At 37.0% G+C, this 26,322-nt stretch overlaps 4 protein-coding genes across 13 annotated transcripts in view; 2 read left to right on the top strand and 2 right to left on the bottom strand.

Moving 5' to 3' along the window:
* Positions 1–1,886: 1,886 nt before the first annotated feature.
* Positions 1,887–5,279, bottom strand: LOC112051231 (dynein axonemal light chain 1). The gene is made up of 5 exons (XM_024089787.2): positions 4,722–5,279; positions 4,462–4,573; positions 4,034–4,180; positions 3,206–3,376; positions 1,887–2,299 (listed from the first exon to the last, which is right to left on the bottom strand). Exons 1-5 carry the CDS (start codon positions 4,874–4,876, stop codon positions 2,246–2,248), a joined length of 639 nt encoding a protein of 212 aa, XP_023945555.1. The 5' UTR covers positions 4,877–5,279; the 3' UTR covers positions 1,887–2,245.
* On the top strand, positions 5,177–14,417 carry LOC112051237 (zinc finger protein 224). Of its 2 annotated transcripts, none has more exons than XM_024089797.2 (8): positions 5,177–5,315; positions 5,777–5,840; positions 6,508–6,669; positions 6,949–7,116; positions 8,787–8,851; positions 9,872–10,061; positions 10,558–10,791; positions 12,240–14,417. In XM_024089797.2, exons 2-8 carry the CDS (start codon positions 5,787–5,789, stop codon positions 12,678–12,680), a joined length of 1,314 nt encoding a protein of 437 aa, XP_023945565.1. In that variant the 5' UTR covers positions 5,177–5,315; positions 5,777–5,786; the 3' UTR covers positions 12,681–14,417. The 2 variants fall into 2 exon arrangements, with proteins under 2 accessions (XP_023945565.1, XP_023945566.1); XM_024089798.2 differs by lacking the exon at positions 5,177–5,315 and adding an exon at positions 5,327–5,512.
* Positions 14,418–15,639: 1,222 nt separating this feature from the next.
* LOC112051219 (uncharacterized) lies at positions 15,640–20,441 on the bottom strand. Its single transcript, XM_024089764.2, has 5 exons — positions 20,320–20,441; positions 19,342–19,446; positions 17,978–18,100; positions 16,806–16,918; positions 15,640–15,803 (listed from the first exon to the last, which is right to left on the bottom strand). Exons 1-5 carry the CDS (start codon positions 20,352–20,354, stop codon positions 15,694–15,696), a joined length of 486 nt encoding a protein of 161 aa, XP_023945532.1. The 5' UTR covers positions 20,355–20,441; the 3' UTR covers positions 15,640–15,693.
* A 1,176-nt stretch (positions 20,442–21,617) lies between these two features.
* Positions 21,618–26,322, top strand: part of LOC112051221 (signal transducer and activator of transcription 5B) — a 46,527-nt gene continuing 41,822 nt past the window's right edge. For 7 of the 9 annotated variants that reach the window (XM_024089768.2, XM_052890249.1, XM_024089765.2 and 4 more), the window contains exons 1-5: positions 21,870–22,030; positions 22,940–22,977; positions 23,845–23,902; positions 25,380–25,456; positions 25,597–25,746. In XM_024089768.2, the coding sequence (XP_023945536.1) occupies positions 23,852–23,902; positions 25,380–25,456; positions 25,597–25,746 (278 nt within the window). In that variant the 5' untranslated portion in view covers positions 21,870–22,030; positions 22,940–22,977; positions 23,845–23,851. Of the gene's footprint in view, positions 21,801–21,869; positions 22,031–22,939; positions 22,978–23,844; positions 23,903–25,379; positions 25,457–25,596; positions 25,747–26,322 lie in introns of those variants that run through there. The other 2 variants (XM_024089766.2, XM_024089767.2) reach the window with 2 other exon arrangements.

Genomic DNA, 26,322 nt, shown 5'->3' with positions numbered 1-26,322 from the left:
TCGCACATGTCGATTTTTATAATCAATATATTTAATTTAGTCTATATAAGGTGTTTTATAACTACACTTCATAAACCTTATAGTCGTCCGCCTCGCGTATTATGTATAAACAATTAATAATTAACGTTTTTCTAATTGTAGTTTTTTGTTGGCCATTATATACCATTTTGAAATTCTCACAAAAAGCCCTTGAATTTGATTCCCATGTTGCAATATTAAAAAAAAAAAATCACCTCGATTCTATAGCATCTCACAGTCGTCTTGTTGGTTTTTTCTAATTTCACCTATCTAAGAACACTTGGCTTATTAAAACAAATCTAACGATATCTGAATTACGTAAATCCGTTCAGCGGTTTCGAAGATATGAGGTAATAAAGAATAATAATATAATAATATAATAGAAGAATAATATAATACAAGATACGCGCGAAAAACAAACAACAAATAAACAATAATTAACAACAACAACGAAACGAGAACAAAACAAAATAACAAAAATTACAAAGGAAGAAAATACGCACAACAGACTGGATTTAGTTAACGAATCATTAACGAATACTGTGAGGTAGGAGTATTAGTCACAGACAATAAATAAAGTAGTGTTCTGTGCTGTGAAGTGTGAACTGTGAAATGTCAAATCTTCTTTCACTTAATAACACAAAATCAAAAAAAATAATCATAGTATAGGGTAATTCTGCAATAAATGAAAGGTAAAATTCACATTAAAATAAAAGAAAACATCTTCTTTTGATATGAAAATACGACATTTATAAAAATCATTAAAGTTATTATTTAATTTTATAAATGCACATTTAATACCCATAAATCTTAATATCTTTGTTTTTCAAAATGGTTTGTGACTCATGTCTGCTTGGGGTATTTAAGGTTATTTTTATGTCGTTTATCGTTTTTGGGCAAATTTTGCCCAACATTGTGCAAACTCTATATAATAATTAACATAGACGAATTAGACATGGAAATCAAATCGCACCCAAATGCAGAAACAAAATTGCCTGTCGTTTTTTGAAGGGGACGAGGTAAACTCACTCTTCGAAAATATTTGACAAGAATAATATAATCTGTACACAGAACGTTAAATTAATGGATCGATGTTTTGCTGTTCGTTCGTTCGTTAGAAGAGTAGAATCGATTTTTCTTTTAGATATTGTTTTTATTACAAATTTATTATAAATTATAATTATGTTTTTGACGACCTCCGTGGCGCACTGGTACGAGCGGTGGATTTACAAGACGGAGGTCCTAGGTTCGATCCCCGGCCGATTGAGGATTTCTTAATTGGGCCAGGTCTGGCTGGTTACCACCCTACCTACAAAACGTACCGCTAAGCGATTTAGCGTTCCGGTATGATGTCGTGTAGAAATCATACCGTCCATCTTAGATTGCATCATCACTTACCATCAGGTGAGACTGAAATCAAGGGCTAACATGTTAAGAATAACAAAACTAAAATTCTAACTAAAACACTTCTAAATGCCCCGCTCTATATAGGTAAATATATCGTTGATTCTTTGACAGAGAGGTAACGTCTTGCGAGGCAGGTCTTTCTATTATTGGTCCGAGATAATTAATTTATTGTTTGTGAATGCGGGCACAAAAGGACCAGAACCCAGAGCCGTAAAGTTTATTATTAAAAATATAATGTATGTGAATCGAAACGAAAAGTGTCGCCCTAAAAGAACCTTTTTGAGAAGTGATATTGTTGTGTAAAAAGCCTAAAGTTGTGGACTATAGAGGCTATACCACAGATTAATAGATAATAAGTATGGTTATACTCTATGGTTTTTGCTATTATCGATTAATCGCGTATCTAAATAAAGGTGCGTCCATATTATGAGCAACAACACAATAAAAGTGTGGACAAGAAAATTCTTTATTTTGATAAATCCCTGATAAATTGTAAACTTACCCATTAAATATATCGTTTTAATGTATTGACAAAACATTTTTTATCATTTTTTTTCATAGTTAAACAGAACAAGGAATAAAGAAAAGATTTATATTAAATTAATATTATTTTCTTTTACATAATTTTAATTTTACTAATATATTATTCAAGCAACGTCAAATTTTATAAATTGTATGTTTAAGACAAACCGCCTAACTTCTCCTCACGCTCGAGTCTAATATAGATGTGCGGGGTGTGACGTAGTAATTGCGACAGAGTAACTATTCTGCGTGGTTAAGCAGTTTGTCTGTATTTTACGTTTTTTTTAATTTGTTTTATTCAATCGTTAGGTTCAGCACTGACTAAAGTTTCTACGCCATCTCCACCATCGGGCTGAAACAGAACAAATATCGTCATGTTTTTATTTTCAACTAACTGAGGGCCTAGTGGCAGTTTGATACTGTTACTATCATGCGCGAATTTTCGTCATCTAGTGGCACTACTGCACAACTGTTTCAATTCCATATAAATTCGCGTTTACGTTAACGCGATAGTAACAGTATAAAAATATTGAAAACTCCCACTAAGCACACTGATCCCTCGCGATTTCGTCCGTGAAAACATTGGTATAAACTTACATTGTATATAACCATTCTTAGAAGATAGAATGAGTACGATATCCCTATATGATTCATATGCTATCGTGGACTTGGTCGTAGATATAAGAGGAATATCCCACCCTGTATTGTTTTGTTATATCTCTAAGGCGATTTCGATGAATGCTCTCAGCCGGCTTGAATTTTTCCGACACTTCCATAGACATAAACAAAACCTTGACAAAAAATTGTATATGATAACCTTTCTCATAAACCACTACTTAATAGTGAAAGCACATGATTGCGGGCATACACGAAATACGGTATATGATTTGTTGTCCTAAATAATCAAATCAAATCATTCTTTAGTTTGCCAGATTATGGTACATGTAGATAAATTCTTACATAGGTCTTTTAGATTATTGCATTTAAAACATAATCTGCCATGTCTGCCATAGTTGGTGAGCAAAACGTCTAAGTCAATGTCAAGCTGAGTCATAGACGTAATGCGTAATGCGTAGTGGTGTGGACTACGAGAACTCTGTTTACCAATCTCACATTGATTTTTAGTTTTAGCCAGCACATCATAAACGTTTTTTTAATAATAGGCAAATATTGCACAAACATCTCGTATTGAATAGGTGGTATTTAAATGTATCAATATAACATTTCAAGAAATCTTTGGTCCTTCGAGCCAGATTACCTCAAGATCAGCTACAGTCAATGGTGGCTCATCTTCCCGTAAAACAGTTTCCCCGTCTAACTTCTTTAGCCCCGGCAACCTCCGCGCTGCTTCCGATCGCCATACTTCCAACTCACAGCCGTCGTAAAGTGGATTCCCAACGAAAAGTAGGTCTTCCAGATTTTGCAATTCCTGTAACATATTATCCTTAATATCATCAAGTGTGTAGACTAGGATTAATTAAACATGTAAGTTAGCCTTTAAATGTAATTATATAACGTAGTTTTATGTAAACAATCCTTTATTTCGGAAACACACATGTCGCTGTCGATTGAATAGTCGTTCAGTAAACCTCATAGGCATAACACGCGTTCCATTTATTTGTTTGTCACTTAACCACTTATAACCAGCAAAATCGCTTGGCGGGTATACACTCCAAATCTATGTCTTATATTGAGGTCTGACCTAACTGCGTTCTACTAAAAATAGACTGATAATGACTCAGACCAATTATAGAAGGAACTGTATCACACTCATAGTCACAAACAAAATTGTCTGTCATTTTCTGAGGAAAACGATCTTAGATTTGGTATATATCTTATACTAAACTAGAAATTTTGTCTGTTTTTTACACCATTCAACTACACATAAAAGTATTTTTACGGAGCTCTTTAACCGACGAACACGATTATAACTATTTAACATCGATTCTATAGAGACAGCTTTTATAATCGCATTAGATCATTGATCATATACTTTGACAAAAAAGTAACATCTAGCGAGGTAAGTCCTATACAATAGTTGATCTGAGGATAATGATAATTTTATTAATAGATTGTGTAATCCCACCTGAAGTTTATTAAATTCGCTCCATTCTTTGACCAAATTGTTGCTCATATAAAGAACTTTTAAATTTCTAAGCACATTTATACCCTTCAGTTTCTCGACTAAGTTGTAGGATATCCACAGCTCTTCTAAAGTGTCACCTAAACATTCCTAAAAAAAAACTATTTTCTATTAATGATTTTATCAGCAAAACTCAGCTCTTTCGCAAGAAAAAAAACTTTTGTTGGCAATTGCTCACTATGCGTTTTATTCTCCATACGAAATTTTCTAATTATGTCTATGTATCAATTGTAACTAAAGTTAAATTAACTCTAATGTCAATTATTTTAAAAATAAAAATAGCCATAAAATATGTGTGCGCTAGCCTTTATTATTAGAAGCAAGCAAAAACGTATGAATGATTCAGTTTGACTAAGCATAAAGTCTCTTACCATACCAGCAAAAGATTTAATATAGTTTCTTCCAAGCGACAAAATTCGCAGTTTCTTCAAACTATTCAAAGCTGTTACCTTTTCTATCATATTTGTTGATAGACTAAGTTTTCTAAAAAATAATATTACATTAAACTTTAATAATGAACAAATATCATACATATAAATGTGTATACCCTGTGCTTCTCATTATTAAGTACTAGCCCTAATCGTACTTTAAAACGAGTTTGTCAGATTACAGGATTAATTAAATGTCTTACTCGCAGTTAACAAGAGTGGCCAAAGAATTATCCATTTTCTCAATAGGCGGCCATTGAAAAACCAGACTAACTTCCGTAGCTGTAGCAGCTTGTTGTCCCGTTTTCTCTTCCCAGCGTTTAATCGCTTCTTTTATTGTAGTAGCTTTAGTAGCCATTTTAAGGTGTTAAGTGATTCACGCCAATAAATAATTATTAACACTATTATTAATAAAATGTAAAAATCGTTTTTATGTTACGTTAGCAACAATATTGATAAAACAGAGCACATTATATAAACTGTGCGATAATTACGTAATTCAGCTACAGTGTTTTATAATAATAATGAATGTCATTTTAGTCTTTTGATTTTTTTTTTATAAATAAATTATTGTTGTTTTTTAAAAAATAAATAGTGACTTTTTACACATATCTCTCATGAACGCCAAGCTTTATATACCATAGACAAAGTTTACATTTAAGGACGTTGACCTCTACTTGCTATACAAACTAGAGGTAGCTACTACTGCGCAATCCTTTCTTGTCGGTCACAAAATGGCGGATTGCATTATCTCATAATATTGAGTCTTCGTATATTTTGCTTTGCTAATCTATAAAGTAATTATTTTGTAAAGTATTTGCATTAATTAGGTTTATTGTAATTGACTTGTCAAATTGACATTTTTATTTTTTATTTTTTTTCAAAATGCCATAGTTTAAACATTTTTTTTCTTTTCCCTGTTCTTTTTTTTAATTAAAAAAAAACAAACGCCGACCTTTCCAAACGAAATTGTGCTCGAAGTGTTGTTTTGAAGGTGTTAAAAATGTTATTTATCATAAAATTTTTATGTTGCATGTAATTACAGACAATTTGTGGTTATATTAACATTTCATGATAAAATCAATACTTTTTAGATAAATCCCATGTCAAAGGATCATAGCTTGGAACCCTGGGATTGAAAAAAAATATTGTTTTCTATGGACCGAATTCCCGCTATTTTTATTTATTTTTAAAATAGTGTTCTAATATTTGTGATTTTCGGTGGTGATTATAACCAAATTGTTGTGTTTATTTGCAGCTTCAGCAAAATGTCGACAATAAAAGTGAGAGAAGTAAATGTTGTGCCAATATCAAAAATAAAGGTATGTACATATTATAAGTAAATCGTCCTAATGTATATCTAAATTAACATAATATTAATATTAACAGATCATTGCATAAACTAGAAGAAAAGTTTCTGGTGTTGTAGGGGGTAAACACTAGATCTACTAAACGGATTTAGAATTTCTTTTTACCACTGAAAAGCCACGTTATTTGTGAGTGTCATAGGCTATTTCATCCGTGTTTTCCCACGGGAACGGGAACTACGCAGGTGTAACCAATGGGCCTTGTCTAATCCAATGTAATTTAAATGAACTATTCTGTACTATATGAAATTTGCTACACAAATTGTATCAAATTTTGTATTAAGATGAGTTTTGGGCTTAAGAATTTATGTAGTACGTACCTTATATGTGACTTATTATCCTCTGGACCTATAATACTTTATTTTTATTTCTAATAACTTTATTGCAAAAAAAAGAAAATAACAAAAGAACACATGAATTTTTAGGCAAAAGGCGACCTTATCACTCCCTATAATACTTTTTTAATTGTGAACGCAAATCTATTTAATGGATTGGAATATGTCCGCAGTGAAGTTTTTTTTTATTTTATTATTGTTTATTATACAAATTAAAGCTGGTCCAAATCTGGCAATACCAAACTACATGCGAACAAATGGCAAACGAGGCAGTATTTTTTTTGTAGATCGAGATAGTGGACGATGAAGATAGCGAAGACACTGTGCTATGCAAGATATGCTCCAAGGCTTTTGTGTCGGAGATAGCTGTGAGGAACCACGCCCGTATGGAGCATATCACAGAATTCATGAATGGAGATGACCTCTTTGTCAAACCTTTCAAGGGCAATGTAAGTATCTTATAGAGTAACAGAATGATATCATTATCATCATATCAGCCGATGGACGTCCACTGCAGGTCATAGGCCTTTTGTAGGGACTTCCAAACATCACGATACTGAGCCAACGCAGGGCTTTGTAGTGGGGGGTCGCCATTCCTGCACCTTGGGACCAACCAACCCTGCTCTATAGGAGATGGAATTTTGCTTTTTTTACAATTTTATGTATAGTGTTTTAATCTAATTAACCTTGTATACACCACCTATCTCATTCAGTTGTCTCTGTTCCAGAAACGCAAAATGACAGAAGACCAGCAACAGGAAATACAAGCGAAGACATCAAAGATGATGCAGTCTATGAAGCCGGAGGACATCACCAGCCTGGCATCTGAAGACACCAGCTACATCATCATCAAGGATGGAACGTCCCACCCTTTCACTGTCAAGAGGGTTAAGAAGGTAAGATTTTCTGTTGCTTGGATAAGTTAACGAATCTATATCTACTTAACTCTACTTACTTACTACTATCTATACTTTTATATATAAAAGAAAGTCGTGTTTGTTACAACACTCATAACTCAAGATCTGCTGGACCGATTTTCATGGTTTTTGATTCGTTGGATTTGTCTCCGCCAAGAATAGCAGAATACATCTTGAAAACACTGAAAACTCGACTAATAAATAATTATGAAAGATGAATAATTTTCCATAAATTATGCATATTAATTTTTTTTAAAGTTTTTTTCAAAAGAAATAATTTATATAGGTATAAAAATCAATGTCACTTTTATTTAATCACTAGCTGTCGCCGCGTGGTTTCACTCGCGTGGTTCCCGTTCCTGTAGGAATACGGGGATAATATATAGCCTATAGCCTTCCTCGATAAATGGGCTATCTAACACTGAATGAATTTTTCAAATCGGGCCAGTAGTTCCTGAGATTAGCGCGTTCAATCAAACAAACAAACAAACAAACTCTTCAGCTTTATTATATTAGTATAGATGTTGTAAATTTAGAACTCAAGAACGGGCTCACAGGCTTAGGGTAGGGGTAGGGTAGGGGTAGAGTAGGGGTAAGGTAGGAGTAGGGTAGTGTAGGGTAGGGATAGGCACAAAGTGCACTTAAGACAAAGCGAAGCTTGACCAGCTCCGCTAGTACTTATAATAAAACTGGTGGAATTCTATACATTTATTCGCAATTTTAGATTTTACTTAAACCATTTGTAACACCAAACGTTAGCGTGGTATAACTGACGCCAGCGCCATCTAGAATCTATACTTATAATACGAATTTGTACATTCTGTACAGTGATTTTTGTTGGGGGGCATTATATCATCGATACTGAAGCTAAAAATATTTTTTTCGATTTTTGTCTGTCTCTGTCCGTGTTTTTTTGTTATTCGGGCATCACACTGAAACTACTGAATGAATTCAAATGAAACTTGGCACGGTTTAAGACCATAATACGAAGAAGGTTATGGGATACTTTTTATTGCGAAAATAAAATAAGTAGAGGGTGAAATAGGGGTTGAAAGTTTACAATGATTTCCACGCGGACGAAGTCGCGGTCGTCCGCTAGTGTTAAATATAGTTTAAATATGTTTAAGTGTGGTATTTTTATATTTCGAGATGTCAAAACGTTACCTACATTTGACTAACAGTGGAATTCCAATTGCAGGGGGACCCCAGGGGTCCATTCAACAATCCCCTGGGGGCGCCCCCACAACTATGAATTCCACTGTCACACAAATAAATAAATAAATAATAAATATACTTAAACAATACACATCACTATCTAGCCCCAAAGTAAGCATACAGAGTAGCTTGTGTTATGGGTGCTAAGATAGTTGATATTATAATATTAATATACAATTATATACATATAAATACTTAATGTATAAATACACACAGACACTGAAAAACACACAAATATTTTCCAGTACCCACTACTGGAAAACTTGTTCAATCGAACCCACGGCCGTGGATGCAGAAAGCAAGGTCACTACCTACTGCGTCACGCGGCCGTCAAATGTCGTATTCCGCCTTCTCTGTTTATGTTGTTTTTTTGTCTGTCTGTCACTTCTACTTGATACTGTGAGGAAGTTGTCTCATTGTATTCTTCTTGACAGGAGAAACCTAAGGAAAAACCGTTGGAGAAGAAAGTGAGAAAAGAAAAAGAAGTTAAACCTATAAGGTAAATTGGAATTTGTTTTCATTATAGTGACAGTTGATAGTGTAAATTTCTTTAATTGTGAAAGAAGGAAAGTCATAATAATATAGACCTTGAAAATTATGTCGGCGCGAGTAAATTATTTGATCGGTCCGACATATTTTTAACACCTTCGCTGCGGTATGAGGTCAAATGACCTCGTGTGACTAGTGTATTCAAGAGTTACGAGGTCGATGGACCTCGTACCGCACCAGAGAAAAGTACAGAAATATCAGTGCCGCAGCGAACGTGCTAAGGTCTATATTATTATGAGTTTCCTTCTTTCACAATGAAAGTTTACGCTTTAGACACCTTTGTTGGATAATAATCCTGGGTTGTTATAGGATAGGCGGGGAGAGTGACTTGAGTCGAAAAGGGGAATGTTTGTTAACAGTCAAAGGTACCTTTAATCCTACACACAACGTTCACAAGTGCGTGACTTCACTCAAGGTCATTCATCAACCTAGCTACAAACACAGCCTTACTGAATTTTTAGCCAGTTGCTAGGTTATTATTATTAGTCTTTGTTAAACGAGTCATTATCGTCATCATATCAGTCGATAGGCCTTTTGTAGGCACTTCCAAACATCACGATACTGAGCCGCCTGCATCCAGCGAATGTCTGCGACTCGCTTGATGTCGTCAGTTCCTTCTAGTCCAGGGTTCTCCCATTCATCATCATCATCATCATCATCATCATATCAGCCGATAGACGTCCACTGCAGGACATAGGCCTTTTGTAAGGACTTCCAAACATCACGATACTGAGCCGCCTGCATCCAGCGAATCCCTACGACTCGCTTGATGTCGTCAGTCCACCTGGTGGGGGGTCGGCCAACACTGCGCTTACTAGTGCGGGGTCGCCATTCCAGCACTTTGGGATCCCAACGTCCATCGGCTCTTCGAACTATGTGCCCCGCCCATTGCCACTTCAGCTTCGCAACTCGTGGAGCTATGTATGTTCTCCCATTATCCCTGTATATTTATTTTAATTCATGTCCCCAGTGGCCCCTTCGAGTGTCTCCAGCCTTCGAATAACAACTCCGAAGTGCAGTGCCACCAGATGTTCCTATCGTGCTGCGAATACTCCGCGCACTTCAGAGACGAGCACACGCGCAGGCGTAAAGGCAATCGCTGCCAGGTCTGCGAGAAGCCCATCTCTGGCAACGAGTCGATGAGCCCGTACAGCTGCCAGGTAAGGGGGGTCGGGAAAATTTAAGGGTGGTTGCAAAAATACAAGGGAGTTATGAAAATATAAAAGGAATTTAGGGGATTGTGAAAATGCAAGGAGGGTGGGTAGAGGGCAGTGTAAAACTACGAGGGGAATTTTTGGGGCCCTGTTAAGAAAGTAGCAAGGAGGCAAATTCAGAATTCTGCTCCAGCCTTTCCACTTCCAGTCATGCTGACTGTTATATGATTATGTAATATACAATCTGTAGAGCTCTTATTGTGCTGTCTTAAAGTGGTATTCATAGACGTTGTAGGGGTACCCCCAGGGGATCATTCACCCGCTGAGTGTCAAATTCTAAAACAAAGGGTTAAATTCGACACTCAGCGGCTGAATTATCCCTTGGGGCTGCCTCTTCAACGTCTATGGCACCTACCTATAATTCAGGAAAGTAGCATTTTCTGCCTGTCAACAGGGACGGCATGTAGCGTTTTCCACCCGTTGCCAAAGCGTTAATTTCCAGATATGCTGCATGGGCTTCGAGAACAACAGAGAGCTAAACGAGCATACACAGACCGCGCATGAGAAGCTCAAGCCGTTCCAGTGCAGCGTCTGCCAGAAGCGCTTCACTCAGCAGGGGGGGCTGCTGCAGCACACGCGCATGCACACCGGGGACCGGCCCTTCGCGTGCACCTTCTGCCCCAAGGCGTTCACGCAGAAGTCCGGCCTGGACCAACACTTGAGGATACACACCAAGGTGAGGGGTTCTCACATTGTGATGCTGGAGCTCTTCCAGGTCTGCCAGAAGCGTTTCATTCAGCCAGGTCTGCTCTTGACGATACATTCTAAGGTAAAGGGTCATTCCTAGGACACAAATCCCAAGATGCTGAAATGGTGACTGCGACGGACTCGCATTTAGCATGTTTCTAGCACTACCGCTACATGAAACAAGGCACTTCAAGGCAGGAGACTCAAAACTGTTGGTTTTTGGAACCTTCTGCTCCAAGGCGTTCACGCAGAAGTCCGGCCTGGACCAGCACTTGAGGATACACACCAAGGTAAGGGGTCGTCACAACACATTGTGAAGCTCGAGCCCTTCCAGGTCTGCCAGAAGCGTTTCATTCAGCCAGGTCTGCTCTTGACGATACATTCTAAGGTAAAGGGTCATTCCTAGGACACAAATCCCAAGATGCTGAAATAGTGACTGCGACGGACTCGCATTTAGCATGTTTCTAGCACTACCACTACATGAAACAAGGCACTTCAAGGCAGGAGACTCAAAACTGTTGGTTTTTGGAACCTTCTGCCCCAAGGCGTTCACGCAGAAATCCGGCCTAGACCAGCACTTGAGGATACACACCAAGGTGAGGGGTCGTCACTGCACATTGTGAAGCTCTAGCCCTTCCAGTGCGGGGTCTGACAGAAGAGCTCCACCCAGCCAAGCCTGCTCTTGACGAAACATTCCTAGGACACTAATCCCAAAATGCTGAAATGGCGACTCTGCGATGGAGATTTACTGCTATTACAACTTGGCCAAGCAACATCACATTTAGCATGTTTCTAGCACTACCACTACATGAAACAAGGCACTTCAAAGCAGGAGACTCGAAACTGTTGGTTTTTGGAACTCCCTACAAATATGCATCACTGAGAACTAACGCTAAAGATAAACTACTAAAATCTTGTCCCCTAAAGACTTTTCTAAAACTCCTTGCAGTTCATACGATTTGTGAATTTGCTATAAACTCCTTAGTGGAATCGTAGCAGCATTACCAGCAGGTGAATTCTTGGAATGTCCTTGGAATGGAATATATTCGTCTTCCATGGAGCTCCTCTGATAGACCCTGGTAATGTCCATGGGAACTCCTAAACAATATCAGCTGGTCTATTTCCTATTTTGGTTTTTATTATCAACCCATCAAAATAAAAAACACATCAATTGCTATGATACAAATTACAAATGTCATCCGGTGCTTACGGTGTATATCATATAGTATGTAGATGACACTTTGTTGTCCACTTCAGTTGATAATAAAGACCAAAATAGTGAATTACGCCACAGATAAACCTATCTAGTTTTTGTCTTGACAACAACTCTAATTATTATATAAACCCTTTTTAACCGACTTCCAAAAAGGAGGAGGTTCTACGTTCGGCTGTATGTATGTTTTTTTTCAAATATTTATTTAGATTTTTGATTCACAGGTAAAACCCTACAGATGCGTGATATGCGGCAAATCGTTCTGTCAGTCGGTACATTTGCAACAGCATATGCGGACCCACACAAATGTCGCACCATTCCAATGTGGTATATGCCAAAAACGGTTCAAACAGAGCAGCCATCTGAACTACCATTTAAAATACCACAACATGATCAAAATGACGGACGAACAAAAGGCAAAATACGCTCAGCTGATGACGCAAATGGTGAAGCAGGAGTTCTTCGAAATTGAAATCGACCAATCGGAAGCCTCCAATCAGGAGATCGTCCAATCGGAAATGGTTGTCACCTCTGACCAATCAGAGGTGCAGGAAGTCGAACAATCAGAGATGCAGACGGAAGACTGCAATGAGGAGCAGGAAAATCAGACTTATTATATTCTGAATGATGGAGAGTTTTTGGAGGAAAGTGTTGAGTGTGAATAGTGATTTTTTGTGAGACTACCCTCATAGCAGATTTTCTAAAATATTACTCTGAAGTGCGCGCAAGATAAATCTGCGCGCGACTGGCGACGCAATAGGCTAGTTGATATTTTTTACATGAAAATTTTAATTTTTTTATGTTTTTGACAGTATGAGCCAAAACGTCGTCGGCCATGACAGTCTATATTTCTACTGTTTCATGACGTCACTATAACAAATCGCTTACAAACGGAGCTTTTGACAAAAATATTAGCTAACAATTTATTTGACGTTTAGTACATCAAGTTATATTGTGACGTCACAAAATGGACGACAGCGTTTTTGATGCTTTTTTGAAAATTTGTAAAAAATACATGATTTTTAAATTCAGTTTTGTATGAAATCCTTAATTTTTATTAAATTAATATCGGTATATATGTAATATACGAAATTAATATTGTTTATATTAAATTTGATATGAGTCAGCTACCATAATAAGTTGCCAGTGGCAGTGGTCTCTTTTACCCGCCAAGATATAGATAGAGATAGACGACAAGATGACGTCATCATGGCATGATTTTGGCCACGCGCAAACTTATCGTGCGCGCACTAGAACTGTATGAATTGTGATTTTGTAAATACCCTCATTTGAGAAATTTTGTTGAACTAAGTTATTATTATTGAGGACGTGATAGCCCAGTGGATATAACCTCTGCCTTCAATTCGGAGAGTGTAGGTTCGAATCCGGTCCGTAGAAAAAGAAAATTGAAATGTTACAATTTAGGGACCGAATATTGCATTTTTTAAGTCGTCTAATATGTCAAATTAAATCTTATTTTATGCTTAATGTAACTGTATTAGGTTGCCTTTGATCTAGTAAATTCCTAGATTTTGTATAAAAAATGTGTTTTCCCATCGATCTTCTATTAAGAAGTGGATGCACAATCAGCGACCAAAAAACATCCCCACTCAATGAGTGCCAAACACAACTTCTTGGCACTCAATTCAAGTAGTCGCATTTGCAAATTCAACCTTAAACTCAATCATTAAGGTTGAATTTGCTCTGAATTTGGGAATTTATCGAATATTGGACTATATTTAAAGGCCTTTAGATATAATTTTCTTTACCAATAATTCTAAAACTGTCAAAGCAAAATTGGCCAGTTTTTTCAAGTGAAATTTTCTACATGATTGTGCGTCCTTTTATTATAAGAGGTCAATCGGTTGGTCGCAATTTAACTAGGCAACCTATTTGCAATGTAAACATTATCTATCATTTATTTCTTATCTATACTAATATTATAAAGCTGAAGAGTTTGTTTGTTTGATTGAACGCGCTAATCTCTGGAACAACTGGTCCGATTTGAAAAATTCTTTCAGTGTTAGATAGCCCATTTATCGAGAAAGGCTATAGGCTATATATTATCCCTGTATTCCTACGGGAACGGGAACCACGCGGGTGAAACCGCGCGGCGTCAGCTAGTCACATATATTTCTAATGTCGGCTCTTAGACTATTAGTTTTATCGTTAATATGTTATGTGAGAGAGTGACAATGCTCTACGTAAAATGCATACTGTCTCTTTCTACAGCACAGATACTCCAAATATTGTATAGAATAAATTTATTTAGAATAAATTTATTTAAAATTTTATATTTTAATTGTATTTTATAGATATTCATATAATCAATTTAATGTTGGCTTCCTTTTATTGTACATATTGTAGTGCCTAGCTACTAAATAAAATATGAATTACTGCAATCTATTTTATTAATTAATCCATGCATACTCAGAGGCACAATTATCCGCCCACTTTAGTATACACGCGTCATATTAAAGTGGGTGGATAATTGTGCCTCTGAGTATATAATTATATTTTTACGTTGTATAGGCTTCCTCTAGACTACCATCATGCCCGATGGAAAGCTTGACGGAGGTCCTGGGTTCGATTCCCGGCTGGGCCGATTGAGGTTTTCTTACTTGGTCCAGTTCTGGCTGGTGGGAGGCTTCAGCCGTGGCTAGTTACCACCCTAACGGCAAAGACGTACCGCCAAGCGATTCCGGTACGATGTCGTGTAGAAACCGGAAGGGGTGGGGTGGGTAGGATTTTCATCCTACTCTTAACAAGTTAGCAAACTTCCATTTTAAATTGCATCATCACTTACCATCAGGTGAGAAAGCGATGATGAAACATATATCACGGAAAAATCTAAGATCTCTGCGAGATTTCTAAACGCCTACAAGTGCATAGATGATACATTATATATTGAGATAGATACGCAACTCTCATTTCAGTTAAAAAATTTATGTACCGTGATCACTAGATGGCGCATTCTAATTAGATTTATTGGCTACCCATAGATGGCGTTCTCTCTACGAGTACAATCTATATTTTAGTTGTATGACTATTGCTGTTTGTTTTCCTTAATTCTTATATATTATTAATGAAAAAAATTTAACATAAACATAATATTTACAAAATCACCTATTTCACTATATAATACTAATGTACCCAAATATTTAAAACACGTAAAATTGCTGGCGACATTTTCGCCACGCCGTTTCGCGACACACCGGGCCGCCTTTTGAGCATAGTTCCGATGGTGGTCGAGCATGTTCCATGGTTAATTATTAACTATGCACACCAAATCCACAAGTAATACCCATTATAATCACTTATTTGTACCGATTACATCTTATTTTAATATTTTTCGTTCACCACTGTCACCAAGTTTTAAACAACATGTCACTATAGCAACAACAGAAAAAATTCAAAGACAGCTAAACTGTCATATTTGAAACTATATTTTTTAAAATTTTCATAGTTTGAACAGGAGTGATTTTAATCAAATAATGTGCTTCATGTGTGCCATCTATATTGTGCCTGAGAAAACTTCGCTTAAGTTTTTGTACCGTGAGCGCTCGAAGGCAGCACTTCATACAAAATATTTTACGTAAGCGAACTGTGCGGAAGTTTCACCCCCATGTACAAGTGGACGAAAAATCCAATGAAAACCATAGTAAATATCAATAAACTTTAATAAAATGTTTGTGGTCTTGAAGCTATGGCGCCTGGCTTTATGTCAACGTGCGACATCTGTGACAGTGACAGCTGACGCGGGCACTCCTTGTCTATGGCTCGCTTTTCTGAATGATACAGATAATTTAGCATCATTATCAAACCTCAGCGGTCTTGGTATTGTTATCTCAGTTGAACATTTAAACAATAATGAGTCACTACATCGATTTTCGTCGTATTTTCGTTTTAATGATCATCTAATAAAGTTATTTCTACGAAATTACCTTGACTACGCCATTTTACATCAAGTGGTTATGATGTTTTGTTTTAACAATCGTCTAAAATGAATATTTCAACAAAATTACGTAAATACCAGTTTTTCGCTAAAATAACGATACTACCTGTTGACTAGACTAATGTTAATTTACGTAAAATGAAGATTATTGTGTCATTTCGTTGAAAACACAAAGTTAGATGATTTCAAAAACGAAAATACGATGAAAAACGATGTAGTGACTGATTACTTGAATGGTACACAGTTACATAATAACCCTGCAGATCAATGGGGATGATGACTAGGTTTGAATATATTGATTTTTATGAGACATTCGGGTAAATAAGGTCAATTAACTAATTAATATGTAAAAAAACAAAGATTGACTGAATATTTGCAAAACAAATAGGATTATAAAATTTCTAAATCTACTAAAAGTCTTTTATTGTAATTAGATGTAAATTCATAAATTTTTAGCTTCTTTATATTAAACGTAACATTTTCAATAAATGAACTATAAACAAAGATATTTGTAATTTTATATGTGCCGTTTTTCATTGATTCGTGGCAGCTCCGCAAATCTGACCCTATAAATCCCTGTAGCTCCGAAAGTAATGATCGCAGATACCCTGTTACTTTTACAAAATTGCTTTACTATTAGCATACTCTTAATTTATATACAATTTAAAATTACATATTTTTTACATCGAAATCAACAAAATCGTCATTTTGATACCCATATTTAAGGCAGTTAAATATGGGTATCAAATGTTTTCGTATCAAATCAACGATTCTTAACTAATGGCTGCCACTGAAAAATTTGGAGATTTCAGAAGTTTATAAAATTATTACTTACCTTTCATGTCACCTTTTTTCCTGTCCCTAATAAATCTGTCCTGTAAGGGCTTTTTGTTTTTCAGTGGCAGTCGAGGAACGTTTTCGTCTTTGGCCGGTCTTTCCAACGATTCCCTGGGGATAGTTACAAGACGAGCATCATCATCATCAACCCATATTCGACTCACTGCTGAGCCCGAGTCTCCTCTCAGAATGAGAGGGGTTAGGCCAATAGTCCACCACGCTGGCCCAATGCGGATTGACAGACTTCACACACGCAGAGAATTAAGAAAATTCTCTGGTATGCAGGTTTCCTCACGATGTTTTTCCTTCAACGTTTGAGACATGTGATGTTTAATTTCTTAAAATGCACACAACTGAAAAGTTGGAGGTGCATGTCCTGGATCGGAGCCGAGCCGGAGATCGGCTCTTAGGTTCACTAACAATACTAACATAGTAAAAGAGCCGTGATAGCCCAGTGGATATGACCTCTGCCTCCGATTCTGGAGGGTGTGGGTTCGAATCCGGTCCGGGGCATGCACCTCCAACTTTTCAGTTGTGTGCATTTTAAGAAATTAAATATCACGTGTCTCAATCGGTGAAGGAAAACATCGTGAGGAAACCTGCATACCAGAGAATTATCTTAATTCTCTGCGTGTGTGAAGTCTACCATTCCGCATTGGGCCAGCGTGGTAGACTATTGGCCTAACCCCTCTCATTCTGAGAGGAGACTCGAGCTCAGCAGTGAGCCGAATATGGGTTGATGACGACGACTAACATAGTTATAAGACAAAATTTGTTACTAATCTTACTAACTCTTCTAGATTGATTTTTAATTACATGGTGTAAACCGAAATAAAAAGTTATTTATCTATACTTCTATACTAATATTATAAAGCTGAAGAGTTTGTTTGTTTGTTTGATTGAACGCGCTAATCTCAGGAACTACTGGACCAATTTGAAAAATTATTTCAGTGTTAGATAGCCCATTTATCGAGAAAGGCTATAGGCTATATAATATCCCCGTACTCCTACGGGAACGAGAACCACGCGGGTGAAACCGCGCGGCGTCGGCTAGTTTATTTATATAACCGATAGGGGTGTGGATTTTCATCCTCCTCCCAACAAGTTAGCCCGCTTCCATCTTAGACTGCATCATCACTTGTGAAGAACAAAAAAATATCCAAAACTCACCCCGGATTCACTTTCTTCGGAAACAAGCCATATTTAAGGTGTGGCGCGTAAGGGTTGGTGCCTCGGGTAAGTGGCTTCGGTCGCCGCCAGTAACAGTTGCATATTGGTTGGTTTTGTTTTGTCCTGTTACAAATAATAAATAAATATACTTAAACAATACACATCACTAGGTATCTAGCCCCAAAGTAAGCATACAGAGTAGCTTGTGTTATGGGTGCTAAGATAGTTGATATTATAATATTCATATACATTTATATACTACATATAAATACTTATATAATGTAGAAATACTGACAGACACTGGAAAACACCCATGCTCATCACACAAATATTTTCCAGTTGTGGGAATCGAACCCACGGCCGTGGATGCAGAAAGCAGGGTCACTACCCACTGCGCCACGCGGTGGTCATATTATTATCACAAATGTATAGCTCAAACCATAGATATACTCATACCATAAACCCTACATATTCCTAAGAAAAACACAACTTATCGTCTCAGACCAATTATAGAAGGACCTGTACCGCACCCATAGTCACGAACAAATTTGTCTGTCATTTTCTGAGGAAAACGAGCTTAGATTTTGTATATATCTTATACTAAACTAGAAGTTTTTGCCCGTTTTTTACACAATTCAAGTACACAAAAAGGTATTTTTACGGAGCTCTTTAACCGACGAACACGATTACAACTATTTAACATCGATTCTATAGAGACAGTTTTTATAATCGCATTACATCGTTGATCATATACTTTGACAGAAAAGTAACGTCTAGCGAGGCAGGTCCTATACAATAATTGGTCTGAGCTTATCGTGTTGAATCTAGTGTAGGGTTAGATAGATAGACAGATATTCTTTATTTACACACCACAAAGACAAATACAAGTGAAATAAAAACAAATTAGGAAGAGATCAGCATACAAAAGGCGGCCTTATCGCTAAGTAGCGATTTCTTCCAGGCAACCTTCGGTTTAGGAAAACTTAAGAACATCAGCAGGTGGCGTAAAACAAAAATAACCATAGTGTTAGTAATACACATTTAAAATAGATACTTTTTCCAACTTTCGTCAATTCTGAAGTGAAAACTGCAGATTTTTCCTGGGAATGGAAATAGATTTTACTATCAATTAACACATAGGCTACTTTTTATCCCAAAAAAATCCATGGTTTCCCGAGATTTGCGAAAACTGATGATTTTGATGATATGAATGTTTGTTACTCTTTCACGCCTCGACTACTGAACCGAATTAGCTGACATTTGGTATTGAGATATATTATAGCATGGATTAATTTAATTAACTTTTATCCCGGAAAAGTTCGTAGGGATTTGTGAAAAACTAAATTCGACGCTAAAGTATTTACATATTCCGTTGAAAAGATGAACATTTTCTCATTTTGTCCATCTCAAACCGCGCCGGGTCACTGTTTGCCCACGAGTGGGAGTACGGCGCTGGGTAGTTCATTTGTCTGGAAGCATAACAACACGATTGAGAAGAAAACTAAGAAAGAAAAAATATTTGACACACACATCAACTTGCTGAGCCGAATATGGGTTGGTAATGAGGGAAAACAATGAGAGGAAACCTGAGAATTTTCTTAATTCTCTGTGTGTGTGAAGTCTGCTAATCCGCATTGGGCCAGCGTGGTGGACTATTGACCTAACCCCTCTTGTTCCGAGAGGAGACTCGAGCTCAGCAGTGAACCGAATAGGAGTTGTTAATGATGATCATGATGATGATGATGACGATGACGTTGACGATGACGATGACGATGGCGATGGGGATGACGATGGCGATGGCGATGGCGATGGCGATGGCGATGGCGATGGCGATGGCGATGGCGATGGCGATGGCGATGGCGATGGCGATGGCGATGGCGATGGCGATGGCGATGGCGATGGCGATGGCGATGGCGATGGCGATGGCGATGGCGATGGGGACGGCGATGGCGATGGCGATGGCGATGGCGATGGCGATGGCGATGGCGATGGCGATGGCGATGGCGATGGCGATGGGGACGGCGATGGCGATGGCGATGGCGATGGCGATGGCGATGGGGACGGCGATGGCGATGGCGATGGCGATGGCGATGACGATGATGATGATGATGATGATGATGATGATGATGATGATGATGATGAATACCTAATATAAAAGCTTAAAGATAAGAGTTTATAGGTAAAATTAATACAATAAATACATTCAAATCTAGATATAACAAAGTAGGTACAATATACTGTCGTTACATAAGGCCCAATGCTGCCTAATGATAAGATCGAGTTAAGCCGTCATATAGATTCGTTATGCATTTTTTTAATTACAAAATTACTTTTATACTAACATAGTTTTGAGCTTCCTGTGTTTATTATTCTGCATTTTTATTCAAATATCACTGAAATTTTGTATGTCCTTTTTTTATATATTTTCAAATTTTTTTTTCAGTTAGGCATAACTCAGGCAAGGAATGACAATTGACATTAACATAAATTCTTTGTTCTCTGTAGTTACTGTAAGTCAAAATTTTATTGACGTTACCTCGGAGGATTTTCAATTTTCTTACATTGAAACCTTATTATTATCATTTTATATAAAAAATTATAGTACAAAAAGTAATAAATGAATTTGTTTATAACGTTTTTAGAACAACTTATCTATTGGCTTTGTTTGATCTAAATAGTGTGAAACGAAACGCATTTGACATAAGTGACATCTTGCGGAAAATCAGAGAGTCCATATGATACCAGAACACAAAATATTACCCTTAATTATGTCTACGCAAGATAATCTGTTTTGCTGTTTTTATAAGTATTATCATTTCTAAGTTTTTTTTATTTGTAATCTAAAACAATGCAACTCAATAAGCTGTGCCTATATTTTATTTTGCTTTGTAAAACATTAACAAGACATGATTTATTAAACTTCTTTAATACTTAATATTGACACACTATTAGATAAAACAAATGGAAATAATACGATCTTATAATTTAACTGAACTTATCAGAATAATTATGTTGTAAGAAATATATTTGTTTCTTAAATTTAAAATGTGTGTTAAGTACAAATACTTTTATAAAATATATAATATTCCGAGTCAAAGATCAGCTTTTCCTCGTCAAAAAATTCTTAAATTAAATAATAATTATTAATCTTCTAGCGGACGTGAGTCGTGACAGACGTTGTCCTATCCATTACTATTCTTAATGGAATGCTATTCTGAATGGAATGCTGTAAAAGATCTTTTACTATTTTTCTATTCATAGTGAAGACTTTGTCGTATGTTTTTGTAAAAGCAAGAATCATCACAATTAGCATATAATTAAGGAAGGTAACTAAATCGACTTTGACCCATTTATAATAATATTGTATTGGTATGTACAGTTTATGAAAGTTCTTATTAGTAACTTATAATGCATGTATCTGCTAATAAATGAATTGATTGAATGATTGATTAATTGAACTTTGTTTAGCTTTCGTTCCAAGACCATCGACGTTAAAAACTATCAGAAAAATAACGGTTTACTTAACATTTCAAATTGCGATTTGCACTATCGAATATCTCGTGTCGTGACATATTTTGATACATTTTTCCATAATAATCAAAAGGGGTACTTAAAATTAGAGTGTGGTATCACAGAACTGCCAAACCGGATAAGGAAGTAGCGGTAGCAGGTTGATAATCGTCTTGTAATTTTATTAATTTAAATTAATAAAATTACAAATTAAATTATCAATTCAACGTGTGTTTGCAAAGAAATCGGTATTGATAAAAAATCCAATAGACACGTATAATGTGATTTGTTTAACTTCGATTGGAACCAACAGGTATGTTATTGACAAATCTATTTATAAATTGCACCTGTGTTCTGTCAGTGTATAGGTGTGTGTGTAAACGTCAGAATTCTCGGAATCAGCCGCTGTAGAATGAATTTTTGTTGAACATCGCTCAATACATTTTAAAACAGTAGTTTAAATCTTTTGTCCTGGACGCAGCTCGAGTTTCCCAGGCTGTACGTAATGAGTCTTTGCATTTTCTGAATAAAAAAAGTTTCACAGTAAGTGTTTTTACCGTGTATTCAGTAATACGTAGTTAGATTTTTTTATTGTCAGCACTTTACTAAGTTCCGAGATAGCGGAATTTAAAGGCTAGGCTGGTTTTTATTTGGTGTTCCGAGGTCTTTTTATACCTAGTTTAATTCAGTTAATAGTTTTTCATTTCTTCTGTAATTGGTGGCAGTGATAGAGTTTGGAATATAACAAAGCTTTTTTATAGGAATACTTCTTTTTGTTCTGATATTCCTAGGCAGTGCAACCTCTAATTCTTAAAATCTGTAACCTATTTTTATTAGAGCTATCATTATCATTATATCAGCTGATGTAGTCCACTGCAGGACATGCCTTTTGTAGGGACTTCCAAACATTACGGTCCTGAGGAGCCTGCATCCAGCGAATACCTGTGACTCGCTTGATGTAGTCGGTCCACCTGGTGGGGCTCGACCAACACTGCGCTTCCTAGTGCAGAGTCATTGTTCCAGCACCTTGAGACCCCAATGTCCATCGGCTATTTGAACAATATGCTCTGCCCATTGCCAATTCAGCTTTGTGACACGTTGAGCTATGTTGGTGACTTTGGTTCTTCTGCGGATCTCCTTATCTGGTTCAATAACGCAGAGATACTACTAGCATAGCTTGTTCCATCGCCCGCTGTGTGACTGAGCCTTCTTATAAGGCCAATAGTTAGCAACCAAGTCTCAGAACCATAGGTCATCACTGGAAACACGCACTGTACAAAGACTTGTCTTCAGGTACTTAAAACTATAGAGATAACTAATTGAAAATGATCAGAGTTGTAAAGATTCTGCTACCCGCTTGATGTACTTGGTCCATCTAGTGGGGGGTCGACAAACACAGCGCTTTCTGGTGCAGGTATATCTATATCTCTTAATATGTGTATATTGTTTCAGATTATAGACAAGAAATACAAGTATTGATACAGCTAACAGTAAGTATTCAAATTAAAATTTCTTAGCTTGTAAATATTACAGATCTTGATATAAATGTTGAAGCGTTCAATTCACTACAAAAAAGCATGTACAGTTGATACTTAATCAAAATCAAAATCAAAAATCATTTATTTCAAGTAGGCTCAGTTTACAAGCACTTTTGACACGTCAGTTGACTATTTGTAAAGATTCTACCACCGGTTCGGAAGGGCAGGTCCTGCTGAGAAGATACCGGCAAGAAACTCAACAGTTGCTCTTTTGAAAAAGTCATACAGTATTATAATTTACAATTGATAACAATTACTGTTTACATTTCTTATAGTTTTACTTCCTGTGTGAAGGTGGAAGCTGATCCAACGGCCTCCAAGCATCTTTATCATTAAGGAACTCATCAATGTTGTAGTACCCTAAGTAAATGTTTTTTAACACATTGCTTAAAGCATATATATAACTACAGTGAGTCTGTACTTCTGTGGATGAATATCCTGAATATAGATGATTTCTTATAATCAATACCTATTCATCATCATCATTATTATCAACCCACATAACCGGCTCACTGCTGAGCTCGAGTCGCCTCTCAGAAAGAGGGGTTAGGCCAATAGTCCACCACGCTAGCCCAATGCGGATTTGGCAACGTCTCAGAATTAAGAAAATTCTCTGGTGTGCAGGTTTCCTCACAATGTTTTCCTTCACCGTTTCAGACACGTGATATTTAATTTCTTTAAATGCACACAACTGAAAAGTTGGACGTGCATGCCTTGTACCGGATCCAAACTCACACTCTCCAGAATCGTAGGCAGAGGTCATATCCACTGGGCTATCATGGCATAAAATCCTGACCTGACCATGATTTTTTTTTATAGATTCACCATGGCGCTCTGGGCGAGAGCACAGCAATTGCCGCAGGAGAGCTTGCAGAAGGTAAGTTTTTTTCAATTGGTTTTGTTTCATTTCTCGGTGGTTGCTTCGGCAGTGGTTAGTTACCACCCTATTGGCAAAGACGTACCGACAAGCGATTAAGCATTCCAGTACTATGTCGTGTAGAAACCGAAAGGTGTATGGATTTGTAACCTCCTAACAAGTTAGCGCGCTTCCATCTTAGATTGCATCATCACTTACCATCAGGTGAGTTTGTAGTCAAGGGCTAACTTGTATGGGATAAAAAAATATAAAACCGTCTGCTTCCATCAGCAGCAATCCAAGATTTAGATTTGGACAGCAAATCTAAAAAATCTATTGTTATTCTATTCTACTTCTTACTATTTTACTTGTTACTAGTATCATAAACACGAAAGTTTGTATGTTTGGATGTTTATTACTCTTTAACATTGCAACTTTAACCAACTTGACTGAAATTTAAAAGGAAGATAGATAATATGGCTTAACACATAGGCTACTCTTTGTCCCGATAAAATCCCTGGTTTTTCGAAATTGCGAAAAACTGATAGTTATGATGGTGTGAATATTTGTTACTCTTTCATGTTGCGACTACTGATCCAAATTAGCTGAAAAGGGAATGCCCATCGGCCCAGGGAACCCAGGTATACCTCCATATAAAAGTATATGGAGATGATAATATAATGTATAAATAAGGATTTGGTTAAATTGGCTTGATAAAAGTATGTTGAAGAACAATACATTTTTTTAATCATTCTTGTTCAGGGCAAAATTTTCGCTGGTGTACCAAAGCGGAGTAATAACATTTCAAGCTGTATAATTTTTTCTGTTACCAACAAGATAAACAAACAAACTATGAGATGAATATCTTAGCATTCCATGGATTCACCGTGCAGGTGTAAGGTCCATCGTGTGGTAGAGAGAAAAACACCAAGCAAAGTCCAGGACTTGTGACAACTGGATGTAGGGTTAAGGAATTCCTTGACGATCGATCAACACTCCCCGTTCTCTGCTTGTGTTGTTCTCCCTACCGCCAAATTTGGTATGATCATATTAGAGCAGCTTTGGATACTCGTTCTAATTTAGAACTAGTTGCATTTCTAGAGAGGCCAAGGTCTTTAAGCAAATTATAGAGAGATCATCAGTCTCCAAAAAATATTGTAAAACTCAGGCTGTAAGGTCAATGATCTTAGCTTATCCCCATTGTGGACAAATTGTGGAAAAATAAAATTGCGTGTAGGTGCATACTTAATAAGTTCCTAAGCCTAAGGTTGCCTGGAAGAGATCGCTAGTAAGCGATAAGGCCGCCTTTTGTATTCTACTTTTTCTTATGTTTCTGTTATATAATAAAGAGTATTAAATAAATAAATAAATACTTATTTTTCGCGGGTAACGCCGATGCGCGAAGCTAGTGTTACTATGAAAAAATTATCCCATGTCTGATGAGAAAAGACTCAGTTATAATATTTATTTTTTTTATTTTTATTTCTGTGTTGTGCAGGTGCGGGCCATATACGGTGAACACTTCCCGATAGAAGTGCGACACTGCCTCGCTACGTGGATCGAAAATAGAATATGGTAAGTTTTTTTATCTATTTTTAAAATTTTTTTGGTGGTCATTTTTAATATTGTTAAGGGGTTTCTCGTAATGGACTAACTAATGTTGGGACAGCTAGCAGGCGATGAAACGAGCACTGTGCATATTCTGCTTTCTCCAGGACGCAAGAGCCGGAGGAGCAGCAGCGGTTCTTCGTGGAGGAGCTGGTGCAGGAGCTGCAGACGCACGCGGAGCTCATGCTGTCGCCGGAGCTGTTCGTCACCAAGATGAAATTGATCGAAGCCTCCAACCTGTTCCGCAGGCAGTACAGGTGAGATCATCATCATCATGTCAGCCGATGGAGTCCACTGCAGGACATAGGCCTTTTGTAGGGACTTCCAAATATCACGATACTCAGCTGCCGTTTTTCTTTTTTATTCTTTACAAGTTAGCCCTTGACTACAATCCTGATTGATGGTAAGTGATGATGCAATCTAAAATGGAAGCGGGCTAACTTGTTAGGAGAAGGATGAAATCCACACTCCTTTCGGTTTCTACACGGCATCGTACCGGAACGCTAAATCGCTTGGCGGTACATCTTTGTCGGTAGGTTGGTAACTAGCCACGGCTGAAGCCTCGAAATAACTACGATTTACGAATTTTTTACACCATATATACCATTTAGAGCTGTGATAGCCCAGTGGATATGACCACTGCCTCCGATTCCGGAGGGTGTGGGTTCGAATCCGGTCCGGGGCATGCACCTCCAACTTTTCAGTTGTGTGCATTTTAAGAAATTAAATATCACGTGTCTCCAGAGAATTTCTTAATTCTCTCTGTGTGTGAAGTCTGCCAATCCGCATTGGGCCAGCGTGGTGGACTATTGGCTTAACCCCTCATTCTGAGA

The sequence above is a fragment of the Bicyclus anynana genome, chromosome 27, assembly GCF_947172395.1.
Source record: "Bicyclus anynana chromosome 27, ilBicAnyn1.1, whole genome shotgun sequence".
NCBI lineage: Eukaryota > Metazoa > Arthropoda > Insecta > Lepidoptera > Nymphalidae > Bicyclus > Bicyclus anynana.
This window is presented reverse-complemented; position numbering and strand designations above follow the sequence as displayed.

Bases quoted from the DNA above. Each gene is read 5' to 3' on its own strand.
- LOC112051219 (XM_024089764.2), bottom strand. From the start codon at position 20,354: ATGCAGAATAATAAACACAGGAAGCTCAAAACTAT. The intron at 19,447-20,319 runs GTTAGTATAAAA...TTATGCTTCCAG, and splicing joins CACAGGAAGCTCAAAACTAT to ACAAATGAACTACCCAGCGC. The intron at 15,804-16,805 runs GTAAGTAATAAT...TGTATCATTCAG, and splicing joins GAAAAAAGGTGACATGAAAG to AAAAGCGAGCCATAGACAAG.
- LOC112051237 (XM_024089797.2), top strand. From the start codon at position 5,787: ATGTCGACAATAAAAGTGAGAGAAGTAAATGTTGTGCCAATATCAAAA. The intron at 8,852-9,871 runs GTAAATTGGAAT...TCATGTCCCCAG, and splicing joins AAAGAAGTTAAACCTATAAG to TGGCCCCTTCGAGTGTCTCC. The intron at 10,062-10,557 runs GTAAGGGGGGTC...GTTAATTTCCAG, and splicing joins TGAGCCCGTACAGCTGCCAG to ATATGCTGCATGGGCTTCGA.
- LOC112051231 (XM_024089787.2), bottom strand. From the start codon at position 4,876: ATGGCTACTAAAGCTACTACAATAAAAGAAGCGATTAAACGCTGGGAA. The intron at 4,574-4,721 runs GTAAGACATTTA...ATTATTTTTTAG, and splicing joins GCCACTCTTGTTAACTGCGA to AAAACTTAGTCTATCAACAA. The intron at 3,377-4,033 runs GTGGGATTACAC...AATATGTTACAG, and splicing joins GCGAATTTAATAAACTTCAG to GAATTGCAAAATCTGGAAGA.